This window comes from Nannospalax galili, unplaced genomic scaffold (assembly GCF_000622305.1).
Source record: "Nannospalax galili isolate Female #2095 unplaced genomic scaffold, S.galili_v1.0 scaffold83, whole genome shotgun sequence".
NCBI classification, from domain to species: Eukaryota; Metazoa; Chordata; class Mammalia; order Rodentia; family Spalacidae; genus Nannospalax; species Nannospalax galili.
In genome coordinates this window covers 6,433,874-6,456,876 of record NW_008352659.1, presented here as the reverse complement: position 1 = coordinate 6,456,876, position 23,003 = coordinate 6,433,874, and the positions used below count along the sequence as shown (strand labels likewise).

Here is a 23,003-nt window from a genome sequence, read left to right as displayed (position 1 = left end):
TATGTTTGTATGTGTATATATATGTATGTATGTATATATGTATATATAAAGTGAATAAGTCTTTATCTAAGGGGTATTTCACATGATTTTCTTCACTGTCCATCAAGGTTGCAGAAGCTCAAGACAATCCAGATAATCCTAAAGAGAGAAGACCATAAATTACCAAGTCTTGAAACTCAGTATTGGTGATCTAGGGAAATGCCTGTATCTCCTCAGAAGAACGCAGCACCAGAAAGAGCCTCTGGCATTCTGTGGAGAGTCTCAATCTTTGGTCACAGCATTAAGAGCTTTGGGTTTACAGTCCAACAAGCCCTCTTTAAAGTGACCTATGATTTAGTCATCTATTTTATGGGAACTCTGAATATCTGAACTAGACCTAAAGTCATCTTTAGATTGAAAGTGAATATACCTGTAACAGGTTATGTCCCAACAGCTCTCAGATAAAAAACAGAGACCTCTCCCAGGAACCAACATTCTCAGGGAAGAAAACAACACTAGGTGTGGTTAAGAGCCAACTATAGTTCCGAACATTTTGAGGGATAGTTTAAAAACTGCTATAGCCAGGAGTGGTGGTTGAGGCCTTTAATCCCAGCACTCAGGAGGCAGAGGCAGGCAGATCTCCATCAAGGCCGGCCTGGTCTACATAGAGAGTTCCAAGCCAGCTGAGACTATGGGAAGATTGTGTCTCAAGAAATCAAAATAAGACAAAAAGAACAAATAACTCTTAAGGCCACTTAACATCACAGTACAAATAAGTATCCTGGTTCTCATCCAGTAAAGTTTTACTAATTCATATTTAGAAAATATTTTTGATTCTTTTTTAAAGCTGTTTCCAGGGCCAGTGAGATTGCTCAGAGTAGAGTCGCTTGCACTGAAGATGTAACTCAAGTCACCAGGCTTGGTGTCACATCCACCCCCTAACCCACTAAGCCATCTTGCCAGCTTCCATCCTCCATTCTTTTGCTTATTTGAGACAGGGTCTCCCTGTCACCATCAATGGCCTGGAACTCACTATGTAGGTCAGGCTGACCTGGATCTCACAGAGATCCACCTGCCTCTGCCTCCCAAGTGCTGAGATTAAAGGTGTGCTCCACCATACTTGACCACTCATCCTCCATTTTTAATTGGGTTTCATACAGTTATGCAAAGAAGTGATGGAAAATTCTTGTGATTTTTTTTTCAGTTGTGTAGTAATTAATAAGTTGCCCCTTCTCTGTATTTACCCCTGACCCAGGCTCATGTAGGCAACCCTTATGAAACTGAGTAGGCCCCCCCCCCCCAAAAAAGGGAAAAAAAAAAAAAAAAAAGCACAAAAGAGTTCAGACAACTGGCTACTCCAGTCGCAGGAGATCCTCTTCTGGCCTTCTCGGGCACTGCACATACACCAATAACATATTGGAGATGTGAGACTGTCAAAAATTTATGAAAGAATAAAAAATTCCTACAATTCTTTTTTTCTGTAGCACCACCTTCCTTTGCTTCTTCAACTCAAAGAACTAGAAAATAACAATAAGTATTCAATACACTGTTTTGCATATTTCTATATTCAGAAATCAAAACCTTGTAAACGCACTGTTGCCTAAGGGATTTTCTTAATGGTGACCTAGGTTGCCAGCTACCCACTGGTCAATGACCCTACATCAGTGATACCACCTTTCCTTGTCTTTCCACTCTAGTAGGACATTTTCTCTATTTTATTTCTTAAGTAAAAAGCTTCCTTTAAAGCCATCAAAATAAAATATGAAATTCACTTGGTTATTAGGAATTTGAAATAGTCACCACAGACAGCAGACCAAGTTCATGCAAAGAAGAAAAAGATACTCACACCCTTGCAGTTCTAGAACGCTTCATTACATAATCCACCAGGCTATTCCAAGAACCCTGCCTATGATTCCCTGAGCCTTGAGTCTTTAGTAATCCAAAGAGGTCAAGATTATATTTTCCATTTATGAAGAATGTAAGGGACAGGATTGAGAGAGAGAGGAGGAAAAATGAATATCACTTCAGTCTGGAATTTCTTACAAACACCAACTTCTCTCAAAGATGTAATACCCTAGATGGCCTCCATCTAGAAGCTACTGTAAAGAGATAATGGAATTCAAAGACTATCTGGTAAAGATTTGTTTAAGACCAAGATGGTATGAGTCAGGAAGACCATCAAATGTGAGCCTTAGTTTTCCTGTATTTGAAGACAATCAAGAGATGTTTATTCTGAGAAAATAATGATATGAGATTTTAGTGATAGAAGACTATCACAGTTAATGTCATAAACAAAATTCCTAAAATTCATTTCTCACAGTTCTAACATGGCAAAATGTAGGTGTCAGTTTCCTGAGCTGAAATATCAGTTAGTCTAGTGGAACTAGTTTGAATCTTGCGGTGGTCATCCTAACTGCTATTACATGGCTGTAGTCAATTTTGCTTTATCTGATGCGCATAACAGTTAGCTTCTGATACATACTTAACTATTTCCAAAACTTAGTAATCCAAAACAAAAAAATCCATCTGTTTTGCTTTATAAATCTAAAGGTTGAAACTGTGCCTAACCTCCTTTTGCTAGTTTCTCTAAAGTTTTGTGAAAATAAGTAGCTTGTCCAACATCAAATTGAAAGCCAAGAATCAAACTTAAAATTTAACCCCAAAGTTGCTGTGTGACTTCCTGTTGTTCTATCATATCTTCCTCTCCAAGTGAAGAGAAACAGCCAAAATACTTTTTCAAACATTGCCTGAAGATGATTGCCAGCCTGTAATATAACAGAGTTGGTGAGTTGGCTGGCTGGCTGGGTTTTGTCTTTTTTTTTTTTTTTTTTTTTTTTAAGATAGAATCTCATGTTGCTCAATCTGTCCTGTCCTCAAAGATTGAGGAGCTGAAGATGACCTATGTAGCTGAAGATGATCTTGAGCTTCTTATCTTCACCCAAGTGCTGAGATTATAGGCATATGACAGGACAGCCAGTTTATTCAGTACTGGGAATTGAACCCAGGGCTTCCTGCATCCCCAGTTCATAACAAAAGGGTTTTTCTGTTGTCATTTTTTGGTTGGTTGGTTGGTTGGTTGGTTGGTTGGTTGGTTGGTTAGTATGGGTATATTTTTCACTTCTTTTCATATGTATACATGTATTGTATATGTGTGTGTATGTGTGCATGTAGAGGCCCAAGGCTGATGTTGAGAATCTTCCTTGATTGCTCTTCCATCTTCTTCTTTGAGGCAAGATCTCTCAGTCAAACTTAGAGCTTGCTGATAAAACTAGTTTCACTAGTCAGCTTGCTCTGGAGAGCTCTTGTTCCCACAAGGCTGGAATTACAGGCAGGCTGTCACATCCATGCCGCATTTTTTGTGGTGAGGGGTCCTGTACATATGAACTTTGGTCCACTTGGTTGCACAGCAAGGGCTTTAACTGTTCCAGCCATCTCCCTGTCCTCTTAACAGAGTTTTTAATCAGCCAACATCAGTATGAAATAAGATAGGGGCAATATAAGTTTTCACAAGGATAAAAGTTTTCAGTTTTAAGTCTTGTCCTTTCCACCATGGGGAAGTTAAATTATCCTTTCTTCATAAATAATGCTAGTAACTGGGGGCTGGAGAGATGACCAGTGGTTAAGAGCACTGCAGAGAACCCAAGTTCAGTCCCCAGTACCTACATGGTGGCTAACAACCATCCGTAACTACAGTTTCAAGGGATCCAATGCCTTCTTTTGACCCCTATGGGCACCAGGCATGCATATGGTACATTTATATACATGCAGACAAAGCTTACTGATACATATAAAATAAAAACAAGTCAATCTAAAACAAGTTTTTGTTTTTAAAGAATGCTGGTAATTGACTGAGGTCCACTGCAATAGGGCTTCTCCATCTGCAGTCACACACCACTAGAAATGCTCACACAGAAACTCGTGATTTTTCTGGATTCACAAGACTGTTTCTTAGGTCTGTGGACAGAACTACAAGACAATTAGCAAAGTATGAAAGACTTACTACTTTGTCTTTCGGCTTTAGGCCTTGGCATACCCTACAGACCATAGCATTCCTGAGTGGGATGACTCAGGGATGACTATGGTCTGAACTCATTTGTGTTAAACAAGTTGAGGTGTCAGTAACTGAGAAGCAGGTTTGCCCTAAAGTGGTTCTTAAATTGTTTCAAGAAATTGGCTACCAACCAGCTCAGGTGCAGAGCGTTGAAGTTGTCACATGTGTGCCCTAATTTTAGCAGACATGACAGAACTGTGGCAAGGCTGGGTGCACAGCTGGGTTAGGCATCCATTCTCTCAGGAAAGATTATTTTGAGAAATTTTGAACTTCAGCAACCTTGATAAACAGTGAAGGAATCACATGTGAAGTCCCTTAAATAAAAATTTATTGACTTTATAGTAAATAATTTTGCCTAATTTGTATATTGAAAAAAATTTATACAGTTTTTTAAAAAATGTTTGTAATTGTATGGACTGGAGAGATGGCTCAGCACTTACAGGTGCTTACTGCTCTTTCAGAGGAGCAGGGCTCTGTCCCCAGCACCTGAATTGGGCAGTTCATAGCTGCCCAGCTCTAGGGAAAACACTGTCTTCTGGCCTCTGCAGGGACCCATAGAGATATTCAGACACTTATAATAAATGATAAATTAACTTTTTAAAAAGTGAATGTTAGCCGGGTGTGGTGGTGCACGCCTTTAATCCCAGCACTTGGGAGGCAGAGGCAGGCAGATGGATCTCTGTGAGTTGGAGGCCAGCCTGGTCTACATAGTGAGTTCCAGGACAGCTGGGGCTATAGGGAGACTCTGTCTCAAAAAGACAAAAAAAAAAAAAAAAGTGAATGTTAGTGACTGTGGGTTGGTATTTTTTCTCTCCCTCTGTAGTACTAAGGAATGAACCCAGGGTGCCTTATGCATGCTAGACAAGTGTCTTCTACTGTGGTGTGTGATGGTGTGTGTTTGCATACTTTTTGTTGAGACCAGGTGCCTGGCTAGCCTGGAACTTTAGTAGCCTGGCTTTGAATACACAGAGATTTACCTGCCTTTGCCTCCCAGTGCTGGGATTAAAGGTGTGTGCCACCAGTCCCAGGCAACATTAACATTTTCTAAGCTTTGGATAAACAAGTTTAGGATTGTCTTATTCCAACAACATGACTTTGCCCCATGACTGAACTTCGCCCCTCCCATATGTGCTTGTGTGTGTGTGTGTGTGTGTGTGTGTGTGTCAGAGAGAGAGAGAGAGAGAATTAAGTAGCCCAGATTATCTTCAGACTTACTCTATAACCAAGAATGGCCCCGAACTCCTGATCTTCCTGCCTCTACCTCTCCAATGCTGGGATGGCAGATACACTGTTGCACTCAATTTATGGGATGCTGGGTATCAATCAAACCCAAGGCTTCATGCATGCTCAGCAAGCACTCTACCAACTGAGCTGTATCCCCAGGCCCCTGGTTTTATTTTTAACTCACATACAGTACCCAGTACAGCAATTAATAGAACTAAACAGATTTCTCTTTTCAGCCACCACTAAATTAACTTCATGGTGACAGATACAAGAAGAAATTCCCATAGCTGTAGCGCTGACCACATGCCTGTGTGTTACATGCGCTGCTTCTCGGTTGTGCTCCTTGTGTTGGGAGTGTGTTGTGCTGAGCTATCACCAAGGAATCTCTGCTCTCAGTTGACTTCCTATACAGGTCAGCCACCACACCATCAGACCCACAGAAGCTTTGGTTTTCATTATATTAATACCTGCTAGGGCAGACATCACCCTGGCAGGCACAGTAGCTTTTGAAGTTGAAAAGTTCATGTTCGCTGATTTCCTTTTTCATGAAAAATCTGTTTACTATATGGACAACGAGTTATGTGAGTTCATGACTAGTTGGTAGTCCTAATCAAGATGAAATCAGAACAGAACAGAATTGTACTAACTAGACTAGGAAATAGAAGATAAGTTTGCATCTGAACACTTCTCAGACCAAGGGAAACTGTTACTTTGTCACATCTGGATAGCCTAAGCTAGCCAAATTGTAGTGGGAATTTCCTGCCAGATGTTAGTTCTTTGAGCAACCCGTGGACCTCTAAATGAGAGTCTATGAGTCCTTGGTTGCTCATGCTGTACCCACTGGAAGCTTGCTCCTAATAGGTAGCAGACACCCTACATGTACCGCCACTACTCGGCAGGTCGAGCAGCCTGTGCAAAGCCAACTCTATTTGCTCCTGTTAAATATGCAGGAACATGAAGGGCCTAAATTTGAAAGTACAACATCAGCCTCACAGGTATTATTTCAAGAGTGAACATTCTATTGAAAAGATCTGCAAAATATAGATGGTAAAAAGTTTAGTATCATTAATAAACAGAAGAGACTGAATCAGCACACTTACTCCTGAAAACATGAATAAAGCCATTTTGTAAAGTCAGTTCAAGAACAGAATATGTCTCTAAATATGAAGGAAAATAAAGAATTTGAAATGGCATGAAAAACTGCAAGTACTTATGTCAACTTCCTGTTCCAGATTCACATGGGAATTAGGAAGTGAAAATTTAATTCAGAGAGGCTGTGCATAAAAAGTAGAAATGCTTCGGGGTGTGATGGTGCAAACCTTTTAATCCCAGCACTCGGGACGCAGAGGCAGGTGGATCTCTGTGAGTTCAAGGCCAGCTTGGTCTACATAGTGAGTTCCAGGACAACTGGGGCTACAGAGAGACCCTGTCTCAAAAAGACCAAAAGGAAAAAAAAAAAAAAAAAAGCTTTATCCAGTTGAAACAAGAAGCATTGTTAAGGGAGGAAAAGGGCTTTCCACATGATCTCACTGTTTCTATCATCCTCTGTCAGGGAAAATATTGACATTTACCAGACTGTTTGCTCCAGCTTTCCGATCTCCTGCAGTTTATTTTTATAACAACCTTATCGATGGGCCTCTTACCCAGCTCTCTAGGTTTAACTGAGTTGAGTCGATTTGTTACCACAGCTTCAAGTAGCTGTTACAGAACAAGCAAGACATCCTAATAAAGCTGTAAACGTGTTTACTCAAACAGAGTATTGATTTTACTTGGAGAGGGAGAAGCTGATGCTCAGCACAGTGTCAGGGTGGATGAATTTCACTGCTGTTTTTCATTGTCATCTGTCATGGTACTCAGACACTAAGTAAAGCCATCAGAGAATAATTAGAAGTACCCGGAATTTAGTCCCTAAAATCAGTGGTTACTGGGGAGTTTTGTAGCTTAATTAGCTTTTATTAAAACTTACCCCTAGTAATAATAGCGAGGCACTTTTAACAGTATTTTCAGGTAGACAGGATTCAATACTGTGACTTGTCATTTGACTGTAATGTAATGGCTAAAGCTATTGTAGACTTTTTTATATTGTAGTAATTAAGCCCATTTACACCAAAACCAGCATAAAGGCAAAGATCTATGCATGATTATTCTGAAAATCAACTTAAAGGAATTGGTACAGCAACTGATTGTACATAACTTAAAGCATGTCTTTGAAGGAAAAAAAAAAAGATTAACATCTTTAGGACACTTAGATGTTTTTGTCCTATACATATAAAACTGTCTATGCAATTCTTTTCCTTAATTCTTTTCTTTTTTGTTTGTTTTGGATTTGGGGGATTTGGTTTTTGGTTTTGTTTTGTTTGTTTTCAGAAATAGAGTCTAACTGTATATCCCAGGATGGCCTGGAACTCATTGTAACCCTGCTGCCTCAGTTTCCACAGGTGTGAGCTACTATGCTTGGCTAAATACTTCCATTAAAGAAGATTCTAAGGTATTCTCATTCACTTTTCATTGAAAACGTACGTGTGTGTGTGTGTGTGTGTGTGTGTGTGAGAGAGAGACAGAGACAGAGACAGAGACAGACAGAGAGACAGAGAGAGAGAGAATGTGCAGGTCAGAGGACAACTTTGTGGAGTCACTTTCCACCTTCACATGGATTCCAGGGATTGGACTTGGGTGGTGAGGCTTGAGTGGCAAGTGTTCTCACCCAATGAGCCTTCTTTCAGGCTGTTTTCATTGCAATTTTAGTGATAAAAGTTAACATACATCAAACAAAAGCTGAGCAAGAGTCAAGTGTCACTGACCTTCTTTGGAACCGCACTGGCCCCAAGCCTAATGAAAGGTTTTCATGGGATCAGTCCACCTGCTGTCTTACAAATGGGTGAGAAAAGATGATAGTTGAAAAACAAAACAACAAAAATCACTCACTTAGGATAATGAACATAAAATGAAAATTTACTTAAAATAAGTTAGACCATTGAGCACGTCTTCCCACATCTACAATAACTTGTTCAGTTCTTTACAGTAAACGCCTCCTGCCTCTTGCACCATCGCCTCCTCCTGCCTAAAGGACTGATGAAGAATTATGCTGTCTAGGGGATGACCAGTTCTAAAGCCTAGGGTTAAAAAGCTCTGTCAGAAAGACAGCAAAAGGTGTTGGGGTTTTCTTTGTCTTTGAAATACTGTCTTGTGCTTGTTTGTACATGCAGTTCCAAACCAAAAGCTACCCTGACTTAAATCTTTAAGCCATGAAGTAGCATTTTTTAAAATTTTGTTACGTAAAAGAGTACCACTAGGACTCTCTATGTTTCAGAAGGTAGAGGAGGAAAATGGCTTTTGGCAGTTGTATCTAGATCTTTTCTTCTTTGCTAAAGTATTTAATGACTGAGGAAAAAGAAAAGATAAGGACTTATGATTCATAATATATCATATTTTATATGTGCATTTCAAAATCCCCATAATACAGTCATTTATTCTGCTTTTAGAGAATGACAGCTGTATGGGGAAGCTTATTAGTGGAGAGGGGCAGGGTACCATCAGGCCATCAGATGTTAGTTTTACAGGGCTGTTTTTGTTCCACTTGGTCAGAAGCAACAGAAGCCCATTTCAAATCAAGAAATTTGGTGGATAAAGAGGTGCATAAGTGTCCAAAGACATAACGAAGAGATTAAGACAATACCTCAAAAGGTATTTGAGTTCCATTACCACCATTAACTAGTTTGGGGAATATTCCCGTTTGAAATGTCCCATCCAAAATTCAAGTTACGTTGCCAGCATGATTCAGTATTCAGATATGGAGCCTTTAGGGGCTGATTAGGCCATTAGGGCTCCTCTCTATTAGTGGAATTTTAAAAACAGGCTTCAGGGGCTGCAGTAGCTCAATAGTAGAATGCCAAGCGTGCATAAGATCCTGGGTTCAATCCTCAGTGCCTGTAAGAAAAAAAATATTTTAAAAAGAGATTCCAGGGCTAGAGAGATGGCTCAGCAGTTAAGAGTAAGAGACTGCTCTTACGAAGGACCCTGGTTTGGCTTCCCAGCACCCACCTGGCAGCTGAGAACCATCCATTAAGTCCAGTTCCAACACATCTAATGTCCTTTTCTGGCCTCTGTGGGCATTGCATAGATGGGTGTGTTTATATACATGCAGGCAAAACACTCTTACACATAAAACAAAAATAGGTTTTAAAACTATTTTTTATTTTTGTGTGTATGAGTGTATTGCATGCATATATGTAAATGTACCCATAATGCCCATAGAAGTCAGAAGAGAACATCAGATCCCCTGGAACTAGAGTTACGTATGGTTGCTAGCTGCCATGTGGATTCTGGGAATCGAACACGGATCCTCTGCAAGAGCACCCAATGCTCTTACCCACTGGGCCATCTCTCTAGCCCCATAAATAGTTTCTTAAAGAGTCTTCACTGAAGGCCGGGCGTGGTGGCGCACACCTTTAATCCCAGCACTTGGGAGGCAGAGGCAGGCGGATCTTTGTGAGTTCGAGGCCAACCTGGTCTACATAGTGAATTCCAGGACAGCTGGGGCTACAAGGAGACCCTGTCTCAAAAAAGACAAAAAAAAAAAAAAAAAAAAAAAAAAAAAAAAAAAAAAGGGTCTTCAATGAAATTATGATTCTTTCCTCTTCCTTCCCTTCTACTTTCCACCATGTCAAGACACATCAAGAAGGCCCTGCCCAAACAGGATGGTGCCTCAATCTTGGAGTTCCCATTTCTTTTACTGAACAAAATGAATTTCTATTCTTTATCAATATCTCATCTCAGGTATTCAGTTACAGCAGCTAGACAGAGTCAATGGACAAACAGTGTCACTAAGCTTCAGTTGCCTCAGCTATGAAATGAAGATAAGTGGTACCCACCTTGTTTGAGTTTTTATGAGAGTTAATATTTACAAAGCATAATGCCTGACCCATAGCGAGGATTACCTCTTATAATTGTTACCTGTTACAAGAGGACTCTCAGTGGAATCTCAAGAACCTAAACTGGATGTTTCATTGAGGTGGAGCAGATGGTGATTCTAGATTTGAATCAGCTCCAGAGACCTCTGCAACGAATGCTCACAGATGTCTGTCCTGGCGCTTCGTTGGCTAATGCTACAGGCTGCCTTGCATGTCTGTTCCTTCCTGTCTCACATTCAGCCTTTGCATTGCTATCATGGGACATGGGAGAACCATAAATTGTTTGCCCTGGGTGGCCCAGATGCCATCCCTTGGTCTGATTGGTAGTTAAGTTGATTCACATGTATGGGACATTTCAGCTGAACCCTTCAGTAATGCTGGGCATGAAGCAATTTTTCTTAAGACTAGCAGGTGGTGATGAACATTTAAACATTCCAGTTTGTGGCATTCATGGACAAAGGCATTTTTAAACATCCATATGTGTATGTTTCTTCCTATTTTTGTTTCTCCAGTTCTATCTAGAAGTGGTATGTGCTGTGTGCACACTTAACTTTGGAAGAAACTGCCAAAATTTTTTGCTGAGATTGCTGTACTTTTCACACTTCTACCTGCAGAGCGTGAGAGTTCTCGTTGCTCTTTATCATTCTTTTTTTAAATTTATGCACAATATTTTTGCATAAATAAATGGTCCGGCAAAATAATTTGATATATGAATGTGATGTGTAGTGATTGCTGCATTTGGTTTTCTGCAGCTTTCTAGTAGGCTCTCTCTTGTTTAATCTGCATGTCTGTAGCCAGTAATGTTACTCAGCACCTTTCCTCAGGATATCATCTTCTTTTTAAAACTTTAAAATTTTAATTTTAATTTTTTTGAGACAGGGTCTCACTATGTAGGCCTGGCTGATCTGGAACTCTCTAAGTACACTAGGCTAGCCTCAAGCTCATAGAGATCCACTTCCCTCTGCTTCCCCAATGTTGGGATTAAAAATGTGCCTTTAAGGTAAAGGTGACTCTTGGTAGGTTAACCAGGCTCTGGACTCACACTGAAGAACATTTGGGGACACAAATTTGACTCTATAGACAAATATATAATAGATTACATGAAATTGGGCATGTAGCAGTAAGAGAAAGGTACCAAGAGGGGAGGGGATCTAAATACGATCAAAATATCCTGTATGAAATTCACAAAAATTCAATGTAAAAATGAAAAAAAAAAAAGCATGTGTCACAGTACATGTCCTTCCACAATACTGAAAAAAAAAAAAAAAAAAGAAAGAAATATTCACTCAAATGTTTTGCCTACTTTTTAGATTGGGTTCTTGTATTTTTCTATCATGTTGCATAGGGTTTTCATATACTTTGGGTTCTAGCTCCCTTCCAACTGTGTTTTTTAAAATATTTTATTTATTCTTTTTATTTTATGTGTATGAGTGTATTGCCTGCATGTAGATAACTGCACCCGTGTTGTGTAATGCCCATGGAAGACAGAAGAGGCTGTCAGATCCCCTGGAACTTGAGTTACATACAGTTGTTAGCTGCCATGTGGGTGCTGGGATTCAAACCCAGGTATTCTGTAAGAACAGTGTTCTTAACTGCTGAGCCATCTCTCCAGCCCCCAGCTGTGTTTTGAAAATATTTTCCCCTAAAAGATTGTAAGAGCCAGAGTGGAGCATGACCATAAGGAAACAGAGGCTTCCAGGCTGCTGAAAACTTGCTGATATGAACTTACAGCAAGGGTGTCAAGCATGCACAAGACCCATGCAAACTCAGTCAGACAAAAACCCAGCACAGAACCGGGGAAATGGGCAGCAGGCCCCAACCTTAGCTGAAGAAATGTTGGCAGCTGATCACTGCTGGGTGAGGGAGAGTTGGTCTTCCTTAAGGGATTGGCACTAGATGGGCTGACAAGGCTCCAGTGAATGAGCTCATACAGAGGGACATCTGGGGACACAAACTTGACTTAGATAGATCTAAATATATATGACAGAATGCATGAAATCTGGTGGGAAGGCTATGGGGGGGTACAGATAGGGGTGGGGGCCTCAATATGATTAAGATGTTGTATGAAATGCAATAAAAATACGCATTAAAAAGACTAGCAGGGGGCCAGGTGTGGAGGTGCATGCCTTTAATCCCAGCACTCGGGAGGCAGAGGCAGGCAGATCTCTGTGAGTTCAAGGCCAGCCTGGTCTACATAGTGAGTTCCAGGACAGCTGTGGCTACAGGGAGACCCTGTCTCAAAAAGACCAAAAAAAAAAAAAAAAAAAAAAAAAAAAAAAAACAGCAGGTAGGTAGGCTCTATAAACATGTTTGTTTGCCTTATTTGTACCCTTCTTCCCCATCTATATGGTTTTTCAATGTTCCCTACAACATGATCCATGTTTTCTACTTACTGCATCTTCCTATCTGATCTCCATGTTCACTCTGTTTTGTGTGCTGCATTCCATTTTCTCCAAGGTAACTAAAATAATCACTTTCAGAAGACGTTTCTTTCTCCTGCTCACATCTGTGCAGTGGCTTCACACTGGACTTAGACTAAAAGTCCAAGCTCCCATGGCGCTCTAAAAGGATCTCTGTGATCTGTTTTGTCTGTATCTTGCTGTGGCTTTGCCACAGCTGTAATTATACTGGTCCTTTCTGGCCTTAAACACTTGACACAATTTAAGATCAAAGCTGGAACTCACATAGGTCTGTGATGTTTATGTGATACTGAAGCTGCTGTTCTAAGCAGTGTGCCTTGAGAACCATCCCTCGAGTACGGCAGTCAAGGTCTCCTGGATCTCTCTAGGAAACAGTCTCTCTCCTAGTATGATCCTAGTCTCTACATCTGCCAGGAGTGCCTGACCAGAAGCAATGGAATCAGAGCTCAAAGATAGCTAGCTCCCCCAAATCCACATCACATCACAGCAGATCTTTGACTTTCTGTCTCCTTTTTGCCTCTCCTGTCACATCTTCAACACAGCTGAGCTTACTGCTGTCCAGATGTGCTTTGCCTAAACAAGACTTCCTTTCTCTTCTTACAGTGTTCGTCTCTGATAACAGTATTCTCAAGGCCCAGCTCTTGACACCATCTCCAGAGAGCATTTCTTGATGTCTCCAAATACATACTGTGGCCTTTTCTTCTAAAGTAGAAAATCTTCTAAGGCAAACACTATATATCCATCTTTGGATTCTGTGCTGTCTAGCCTAGCACCTCAGTATTCAGTAACTATTGGTTGATTTAATGAATCATAGTACTTTGATACATTCCTATAATAAAAATCAAGTATAAACGTGGTAGTGGCATGAGTCTGATAAATTTAGAATTCAGATTCGTTTTCATTTATATCAAAGTCCCTTTTTTTTTTTTTTTTTTTTTGTCTTTTTGAGAGAGGGTCTCCCTGTATGTAGCCTGAGCTGTCCTGGAACTCACTATGTAGACCAGGCTGGCCTTGAACTCACAGAGATCCGCCTGCCTCTGCCTCCCAACTGCTGGAACTACAGGCATGCGCCATCACGCCTGGCTCAAAGTCCCTTTCTTAAAGTAGCGATAGATATAAAAAATGCAACCTGCCGGGCGTGGTGGCGCATGCCTTTAGTCCAGAGGCAGAGGCAGGTGGATCTCTGTGAGTTCGAGGCCCTCCTGGTCTCCATAGTGAGTTCCAGTCCAGATGGAGCTGCAGGCAGACCCTGTCTCAAAAAGACAAAAAAAAATGCAACCTTTACAGAAACAGAACCTTTGTGTCCACAGCCCTATCTGCTACGTGGCAGTATGTATCTGGTGTTTCCTGGTGAGACAGTGAGACGATTAAGCAGTGAAAAAGCACCAAAACCCCCACTAAAGGGCATGGATCTTTGTTTTGTTTTTTAGTGATTTGCACAAGTGTTTTGGTTGACAGTATATTTACTGGTATGTGTGCGGTACCCTTGAAGGCCAGAAGAGGGTGACAGAGTGACCATGTGGGTGCTGGGAATTAAACCCCTGTCCTCTGGGCAAGTGTTAAATAGTACCTGAGCTACCTCTCTAGCCCTGAGTTTTGTTTTTAAGGCAGGATGTCACTCTATAGCCCAGGCTAGCCTATGTAATGTGAGCCACCTCACCCAGCATCTAAAGGGAAGATATCTAAAAGAGATGGAAAATAAAGAATTGAAAAACTAAATTAACAGAGAAATGACTGAGAACAGTCTGTGTCTGTGTGTGTGTCTATGTGTGTGTATGCAGGAAAAGTTCAACAATATTGCTTGCTAAAATATTATATTAGGTTTGCTTTAATTACATGCTAATGCCTTTAAGAACAAAGGTAATTACATAACTTTTGTTATTACTCCCACATTATCTCTTAGTAACTGTGTAATTAACTTGTCACTGCTGTACAGTATGACATTTGATAGTACCCATGTATAAAGAGCATTGATAAGTGAACTGGCTGAGGCGAGGCAAGGGATGTAATATAGCAATCAGGAAAGCAAATGATTAATTAGATTATTGTACTCTGTCCACAAGGACTGACACTAGAGCCACAGGGAATACCAAGAGTTGGTGTTAAAGGGTGTGACTCTGAAGACAGCAAACAGAAAATAAAGAGAAGCTGACCAAGTCCTTAAGAGCTGTTTGGGTATAATGCATGAGCTCATCCGCAGTCCGTTTGAATTGGTTTTTTATTTTTAAGTGAACATTGGGGTGGTTGGTTGGTTGGTTGTTGAGATGGGGTCTTACTAGGTAGCCTAGGCTGGTCTGGTATTTGCATTCTTCCTACTTCCTCATTCTCGGTACTAGGATTGCAAGCATTTCCTACCAGGACTGGTTCAAACATTTAAAAAAAAAAAAAAAGGATAAGGAAAACCAATACCTGTCATTCCAGCCCCTGGGAGGTAGAGATAGAAAGATTAGGAATCAAGTCCATCCTCAGCTACATGAGTTCCAGGCCATCCTGGGCTAAATCAGGTCCTGCCTAAAAATAAAATGGAAAACCTTTCTCTTACCTGATTTCACCAACATCTTGAGTTTCTGTGTGTGGCTTATGTGGCAAAGTTGTGCAGCCCTAGAAATTGATTCACTGCTGGTGAAAATGAAACTAGGACGGCCACTTCAAATGCAGCCTGGTGGTTTCTTACAAACTAAACATATGCCTACCATATGATCCAGCAATTGTGTTCCCTGGCTGCCCAAATGAGTTGAAAACTTATGTCTACACAAAAACCTATGCACAAATGTTTATAGCAGTTTTCTTCATAAATGACAAGACTAGTAAGCAACCAGGATGCCCTTCAATAGGTGACGAATAAACAAACTGTGGTACATCTAGTCAATGTAGTATGGGTAAGTCAATAAGAATAAATGAGCTAACGGCTGGCAAGATGGCTCAGTGGGTAAAGGTCCTGTCACCAAGCCTGAAGACCCAAGTGTAATACCCAGGACCTGGAAGGAGAGAGCTGACTCCAGGAAACTGTCCTCTGGCTTCTCCACACACTGGAGCACATACACTCACACACACACACACACACACACACACACACACACACATGTGCACGCGCATACACGTACACATACAATAAATAGGTGAAAAAGATAATATTGTTAAAGTAGTAAATTTTATGTTACATATATTTTTGAAGGTACAAAAGTGTTTCAGGATATTCTAAAAGAATTACCTGTGATTCTTTAAATATAAGCATGATGTTTATTTAAGTAACTGTACAGTTTTCAAGATGAATATGGATTACTTTTTGAAGGCTCCACTTATAGTTGATTATGTTTATTTCTAGTTCATCTAGCTGGTCTTTGAAAACAGATTATTGAAAAACTGATAGTCTCCTGGGCAAAGGTCTTGGCTGTTTCAACATCCAGGTTTCCCACTTGTCAGAGCAAATGACTCTTCAGAACACTTCACTTCATTCATCAGCCAGCTCTTCTCTCGGAGAGGATGCTGGGACTTAGGCTTCGCAGAGCATTCCATAAGCATAAGGTTTTCTTTTTCTCACAAAGATCATAGCAGGAAGAATGAGGAAAACAGATGTTGCCTATACAGCTAATATACGTGTTTCCATTGTAAGCTGATCTGACTCTGAATTTGGCACCTGCCCCATTCACTGTGTGGGCTGAGCGTTTTAGTCTCATAGTTTGGCAGAAAGTTAATGTTGACCTTTGACTGTTACCTGAAAACTCGGTGATAAAAAAATACTCTTGCTAAACCTCTAGAGAGAATGATTTCACATTCTTAAGCAGAAGTCTTCTAACTACATCATTCTGTTAACCAAATTAATTTTACTCTGTAATTGGGCACACTTACTTATTTTATCAAACACAGAGAATTCCCCAATCTGACTGGGAAAAGAGGAAGGTCATAAATCTCATGTAATGCTCTCTGCAGGCCATTGCACCACAGCTTCTCAATTAACCTTCAATTCCGCCCTCCTCCCTGGGCTGCCCAGGGCCTAAGGGAAGGCCTACAACTGCAGAACCGTTTCTCATTCCCCTCTGTCCTGAGTATTCAAGTGCCACAGCTCGTTTCCCCTAAGGGAAAGTAGCACAGGATTTTCTGGTTTTGACCTATCTTGTTTGTAACTACACCTTTTTTCCTTTTTCTATATTTCTTTTTTTCTTTCTCTCTTTCTCAGTTTCATCGCAGTGTATAGTTGGCATTCAGTAAAGCACACTTTTTTTTTTTCTTTTTTGGTCTTTTTTGAGACAGGGTCTCCCTGTAGACCCAGCTGGCCTGGAACTCACTATGGAGGCCAGCGTGGCCTCGAACTCACAGAGATCCTCCTGCCTCTGCCTCTGCCTCTCAAGTGCTAGGACTAAAGGCATGGGCCACCACACCCGGCTAAAGCACGTATATTTAAAATAAAGAGTTTATAAATTTTGATGTATGCTATGCCCACCCCTATGGGCATACCCACCATTCCCAAGCCCTTTCGTAGCCCTGCCTTCCTGCCACCTTCTCACCCACCTGGATTGCCTTCACTTCCAGGCTCACAGAAAATGGTGCTGTGAATGTTCATTTACAAGTCTGTGGTTGTATGCACTCTTACTGTGGGTAAATAGCTAGAGATAAAATGACTGAGTCATAGGAAGTTCAGCTTTTTTTTTAATATTTTCTTTATGTGTATGAGTGTGTTGCCTGCATGTATGTGAGCACACCCGTGTTGTACAATGCCACAGAGGTTAGAAGAGGGCTTCGGATTCCCCTGGAACTGGAGTTAAGGACAGTTCATAGCCGCCATGTGGGTGCTGGGAATCGAACCTGGGTCCCTCTGCAAGAGCAGTCAGTGCTCTTAACCACTGAGCCATCTCTCCAGCCCCAGGAGGTTTAACTTTTTAAAAATATTTTATTATTTTTGTTTTATATGTATGAGTGTATTGCCCACATGTATGTAAGTGCACGCATGTCATGCAGTGCCCACGAAGATCAAAAGAGGGCATCAGATTCCCCTAGAACTGGAGTTATGGATGGTTGTTAGCTGCCACTTGGGTGCTGGGAATTGGACTCAGGTCCTCTGCAAGAGCAGCCAGTGTGCTTAACCACTGAGCAATCTTTCCAGTTCCAAGTTTAACTTTTTTCAAAAAAATATTTGTAGTTTATGTATATGACTGTTTGCCTGCATATATGTATGTGTACCATGTGCATGTTTGGTGCCCACAGAGGCTAGAAGAGGGCATGTGATCCCCTAGAGCTGGAGTTACAGACAGTTGTGAGCCACCATGTGCTGGGGTGCTAGGAACTGGATCCCAGTTCAGCAGCAAGTGCTGCTAACCACTGAGCCATCTGTCCACTGATAAACGAAGCCAGTCATGGTGGTACACGCCTTTAATCACAGCACTGGGTAAACAGAGGTGGGCAGATAAATCTCTGTGAGTTCAAGATCAGCCTGGTCTACACAGAAAGTTCCAAATCAGTCAAGGATACATACTAAGACCCTGTCTCAAACAAAAAACAAAACCAAAAAACCCTGATAAATGGTTTTCCAAAGTAGTCTTAATGTCTTACATCCCTCGGCATGTAAAGGTGCTTGCTGAGTAAGCCTGACAACCTGAGTTCAATCCCTGGAACTCACATAAAGGTGGATGGAGAAAACCAACTCCACAGAGTTACCCTCTGACCTCCACATGCCCACCATGGCACATCTGCCACACACATGCATCACAGACACACACACACAATAATAATAATAAAATTTTTTTTTTACATTCTCCAAGTCAGTGTGTGAGAGTTCCAGTGGACCCACCATATTTAGGCTTCATGTGGACAATCTTTCTAATTTAGCCATCCCAATGGATGTGGAGTGGTACCTACCTGTGACTTTAATTTACATGTTTTTAATGAATAATAATGCTGCACTTTGTAAGTGTATTTGGCATCCGTTTTCTCTTTGCTTATTTTTTTTATTGACTTGGGTTTTGTTTTTGGGGTTTTTTTTTTGTTGTTTTTTTGTTTTTTTTGAGACAGGGTCTCCCTAGAGCCCTAGCTAGCCTGGTACTATGTGAACCAGGCTGGCCTCAAACTCACAGAGATCTGCCTGCCTCTGCCTCCCAAGTCCTGGGGTTAAAGGCATGTGCCATCACACCTGTCTTGAATTGTTTGTAGTTACTGAGATACAAAGTGTTTAAGTTACCTTCAGCAAACTTGAGTTCACTAAGATTTTCTCAAATATGATGGTGGTTTTGGTTTTGGTGGGTTTTTTTTTTTGCGGGGGGGGGGGGCTTCAGCTAGTTGGTAGGGGTTTTTTTTTGGATTTCTGTTTTTGCTTTTGTTTTTTTGGTGCTACTAGGGGTTGGATCTAGGGCCTCTTACATGCTAGGCAAGTGCTCTACCACTCCACTATACCCCTAGGCCTTTTCTCCCCATAATTTTTTATTTTTGAGGCAGAGTTTTAAGTTGTCCAGGCAGACCTTGAACTTCCAATCATCCTGCCTCAGCCTCTTGAGTAGCTGCGTTTACAGGCCTGTGCCACCAGGCCTTTATCAGCTACATTTAGGGCTGCAGTTCATTTCATGTGAACTTCTATAGATGGCCTGAGGTAAGGGTTGACATGACATCTCTTCATATACAGCATCCAGTTCTGTGAATTCTTTCTCCACCGGATTGCTTCAGCACTTTTGCCAAAAATCAGTTGGTCCTCTAGAATTCGATTTATTTGTGCACTCTGTACACTTCCATTGATGAATCTGCCTATATTTATGCCAACACCATAGTGATGTGATGTGGTTGGTGTGATTTGCTTTGTTTTGTTTTGCTATGTTTCATTTTGTCTTGAGACGGTCTCACTATTACCCAGGCTGACTTGGAACTCACTACATAGCCCAGGCTAGCCTTGAACTTTTGACCAATCAACCTCCCTCAATCTTAAAACTGCTGGGATTATAGGCATCTACCAGTGTCCCTGGCTTTAGTGCCTTACTATAATTCTATAATAAGTTTTAAGAGCAGCTAGTGTGAGTCCTCCAGCTCTTGTCTTCAGAGTTGTGTTTTGGCTAATCTAAGTCCTTTACGTTTAGTTAGTTAGTTGGCTTGTTACTTTGTTATTGAGAAAGGGTCTCACTATGAAGCTCTGACTGGCCTGGAACTTAGTATGTAGACCAGGCTAGTCTCGAACTCACAGAGATCTGCCTGCCTCTACCTCCTGAGTGCTGGGATGAAGGCCTGAACCACCATGCCTAGCTTTTCTTATAAATTTTAAAGGCTTCTTGTCAGTTCATTGGCATTGTACTAAATCAGTAAAACCTGCTGCCAAGCTGATCAAACCACAGACTCTTGACCTAGGAGTGAGCACTCTCCCCGGTTATTTAGGGCTTTCTTACTTTCCTCCATGTTGCCTGTGGTTTTCAGTGTGCTGGTCTTAGATGACTTTTGTCAGATATTTTCGTAGGCATTTCACATATTTGATGCTGTGAGTAAATAGTATTTAATATTACCTTTTTTTTTTTTTGAGACAGGGTCTCCATGTAGCCCCAGCTGGCCTGGAACTCACCATGTAAACCAGACTGGCCTTGAACTCACAGAGATCTGCCTGCTTCTGCCTCCCGAATGCTGGGATTGAGGGTGTGCATGGTTAATACTAGTTTTTAATTGTTGGGTATTCAATATAATTGCTGCATATATGGGTGTGCATACATGCTAGTATAGCTACTCAATTGATTTTTCTGCAGTGATCTTACATCCTCCAACTTTCTTAAACTCTGTGCTCATAACTTTTTCCTAGATTCCATGGGATTTTGGGGAGGATTTAATTTTGAAATATGTGTGCGTGTTGTTTTTGTCATTTATTTGTGTTATTGTTCTTATTCTGGGTCCTCTGTTACCCAGGCTGTCCTCAGATTCATTGTGTAGTTGTGGATGATCTTGAACTCCTGATCCTCTTACCTCCACCTCCTAAGTACTGGGGTTACAGGATGAGCCACCATGCCCTGCCAAAATAGACTGGGATTTCAGATCTTTGGCATTATTGATACTATAGAGTGCTGAGTAGCAGCCCTGGCTCTACCAACTAACTAGGTGGATATTACACTTCTCAACTTAGTTATGACAACTAAAATGCAGGCAGCTGTCTCCTGGGCATCAGATTGACCCACTGCTTTCACCTAAAGGCACAGACAGCCGTGCCTTCTGCACATACTCCTAGTTCCCGTCTATCTCGATGCTGTGCTTCACTTCACAGGAGTCTCCAGGAGAGAGCTTCATTTTTAGTCTTTTTTTTTTTTTTTTTCTGTCTTTTTTGAGACAGGGTCTCACTGTAGCCTCAGCTCTCCTGGAACTCACTATGTAGACCAGGCTGGCCTTAAACTCACAGAGAGTCACCTGCCTCTGCCTCCTGAATGCTGGGATTAAAGGCCTACGCCGCCATGCTCCGCCTTAGTTCCTTCATTTTTAGTCTTAGAGGAAAATGAAATATTCCCTTATTCACCTTTAAAATATTGGCAGTAATTTTTCATAAAAACAGCCAGTGCTCTTAACCACTGAACTATTTCTCCAGCCCCATGGACCTGAAACTGGACATTTTTCTAAGCAAAAGTGGATTTTAGTAAGAAGCAGAGCTTTAATGTGATTTGCCCACTGGCATTAAGAATGAAAGAAGCGTGCAAGCACAGTAGTGCACACCCTGAAGTGTGGACACCGGTTTCTTGAGAGAGAGTGGAATTTTCTTTAAAAGAAGCTTTTTTTTTTTTCCTGTCTTTTTGAGACAGCTAGCCTGGAACTCACTACGTAGACCAGGCTGGTCTCAATCTCATAGAGATCTGCCTACCTCTGCCTACCTCTGCCTCCCCAGTGCTGGGATTAAAGTTGTGTACCACCAGGCCCTCAGCTCTTGATATTTCTGATGCTGTTCCCAATACTCACACTCTCCTTTCTCTCGTTCTAGGGTTTCTCTCTCAGCTGGTTTCTGACAAGCCTCTGACTGAATGCATCCGGGCTGGCCACTATGCAGCAAGTGTCATAATCAGACGAACTGGTTGCACCTTTCCCGAGAAGCCAGACTTCCACTGACAGAGGAAAACCCAGGCTCGCAAGTAGACATAGCCCTGAGTGCCTCCTCAGAGTTCCCACAATAATAAAGAAAATGATCTGCTCTTTTCCTACTATAATAATGTTTATTCTCAATCTAGAGAGTGCAGTACTGCTCCTAGAATCTTTAGCCTCTCTGCAATCTGGAAAAAAAAAAGTTTATTTCCATAGCTTGTTACTGCCTCTTAAATGTCAATCAGGAATATAACATTTCAAGAGAAATGTTTATTTAATTTCCAGTTCCTTTGTAAATTCATCTGTATTTAGTAAATCGATCAGTTTTTTTTACATTTCTGCTTTAAATACAGGTGCAATTTAATATAATAAACTTTTTAAAGAGAGTAATCCTAACACATCAATCTTTAGCTTTTTATATGAATATATTTAATTTGCAAGTGTGTGCACACACACATAGATAAGTCGCACATGTATACCTGATAATTGGTCAGATAAGGTACAATGTCTATCATGCCAAATTATTCCAAGTAAGTGCTTCAGTATACAACTGGACCTGTGATGAGCTTTGGATAATTGAATGATTTGCCAAATTTTGAATTATGTTACAGGATTCGAATCATAACCTGTGCTTACTTACGGTACTCTGTAATTTGATACAAATAAAAACTTGTCATATGGGGACTTCTTTTGTCTTTGGTCTATGCTCAATAAAACTAAGGAAAAAATATTATTATTTAGTACTGGGCTCTGAAGTGATATTTAATTTGTTGATAGGATAGGGAGAAAAAGAATATAATACATTGAAAAATAACATTCCGAGACACCAATAAGTCATTATTTTTCGTGTTTTCGTTTGACTTGGGTTGACATGATGCAGTGGAATTACTGGACCATGTATAAACTTTTTTTGGGGGGGCAGGGGCCTTTTTGAGACAGGGTCTCTCTGTCCTGGAACTCACTATGTAGACCAGGCTGGCCTTGAACTCACAGAGATCCGCCTGCCTCTGGTTTTGAGACAGGGTCTCCCTGTAGCCCCAACTGGTCTGGAACTCTTTATGTAGACCAGGCTCACCTCGATCTCACAGAGATCCACCTACCTCTGCCTCGGGAGTGCTGGGATTAAAGTTGTGCACTACCATATACAGCTCACATGTAACCTTTTTAAGGAACTACAAAATTATTTTCCAAAAGAGCTGCAAAATTGCACATTCCTTCCAGAAGTGGCATATATCCTAGCACTCAGGAGGTTGAACAGGAGGTTCACAAGTTCACAGCCAGCCTGGACTGCATAGCGAAACTCTACAAAAACATCTTTTTATATTCCCATCAGAAATGTGTCACAGTTCAGCTCCTCCACATCCTTACCAACATTTTTTGCCTATTTTCTGATTACAGCCAGCA

The 23,003-nt window shown here is 41.1% G+C and overlaps 1 protein-coding gene and 1 non-coding gene across 4 annotated transcripts in view; one reads left to right on the top strand and one right to left on the bottom strand.

The window, feature by feature from the left end:
* The window catches only part of Adk (adenosine kinase), a 532,446-nt gene extending 510,163 nt beyond the window's left edge, over positions 1-22,283 (top strand). For 2 of the 3 annotated variants that reach the window (XM_029554458.1, XM_008849905.2), the window contains one exon: positions 21,502-22,283. In XM_029554458.1, coding sequence (XP_029410318.1) covers positions 21,502-21,626 — 125 coding nt within the window. In that variant the 3' untranslated portion in view covers positions 21,627-22,283. The remainder of the gene's footprint in view (positions 1-21,501) is intronic. The other variant, XM_008849906.3, reaches the window with a different exon arrangement.
* On the bottom strand, positions 201-328 carry LOC115067129. Its single transcript, XR_003846563.1, has one exon. It is a non-coding gene; the product is annotated as a small nucleolar RNA SNORA25 (small nucleolar RNA).
* Positions 22,284-23,003: the final 720 nt, after the last annotated feature.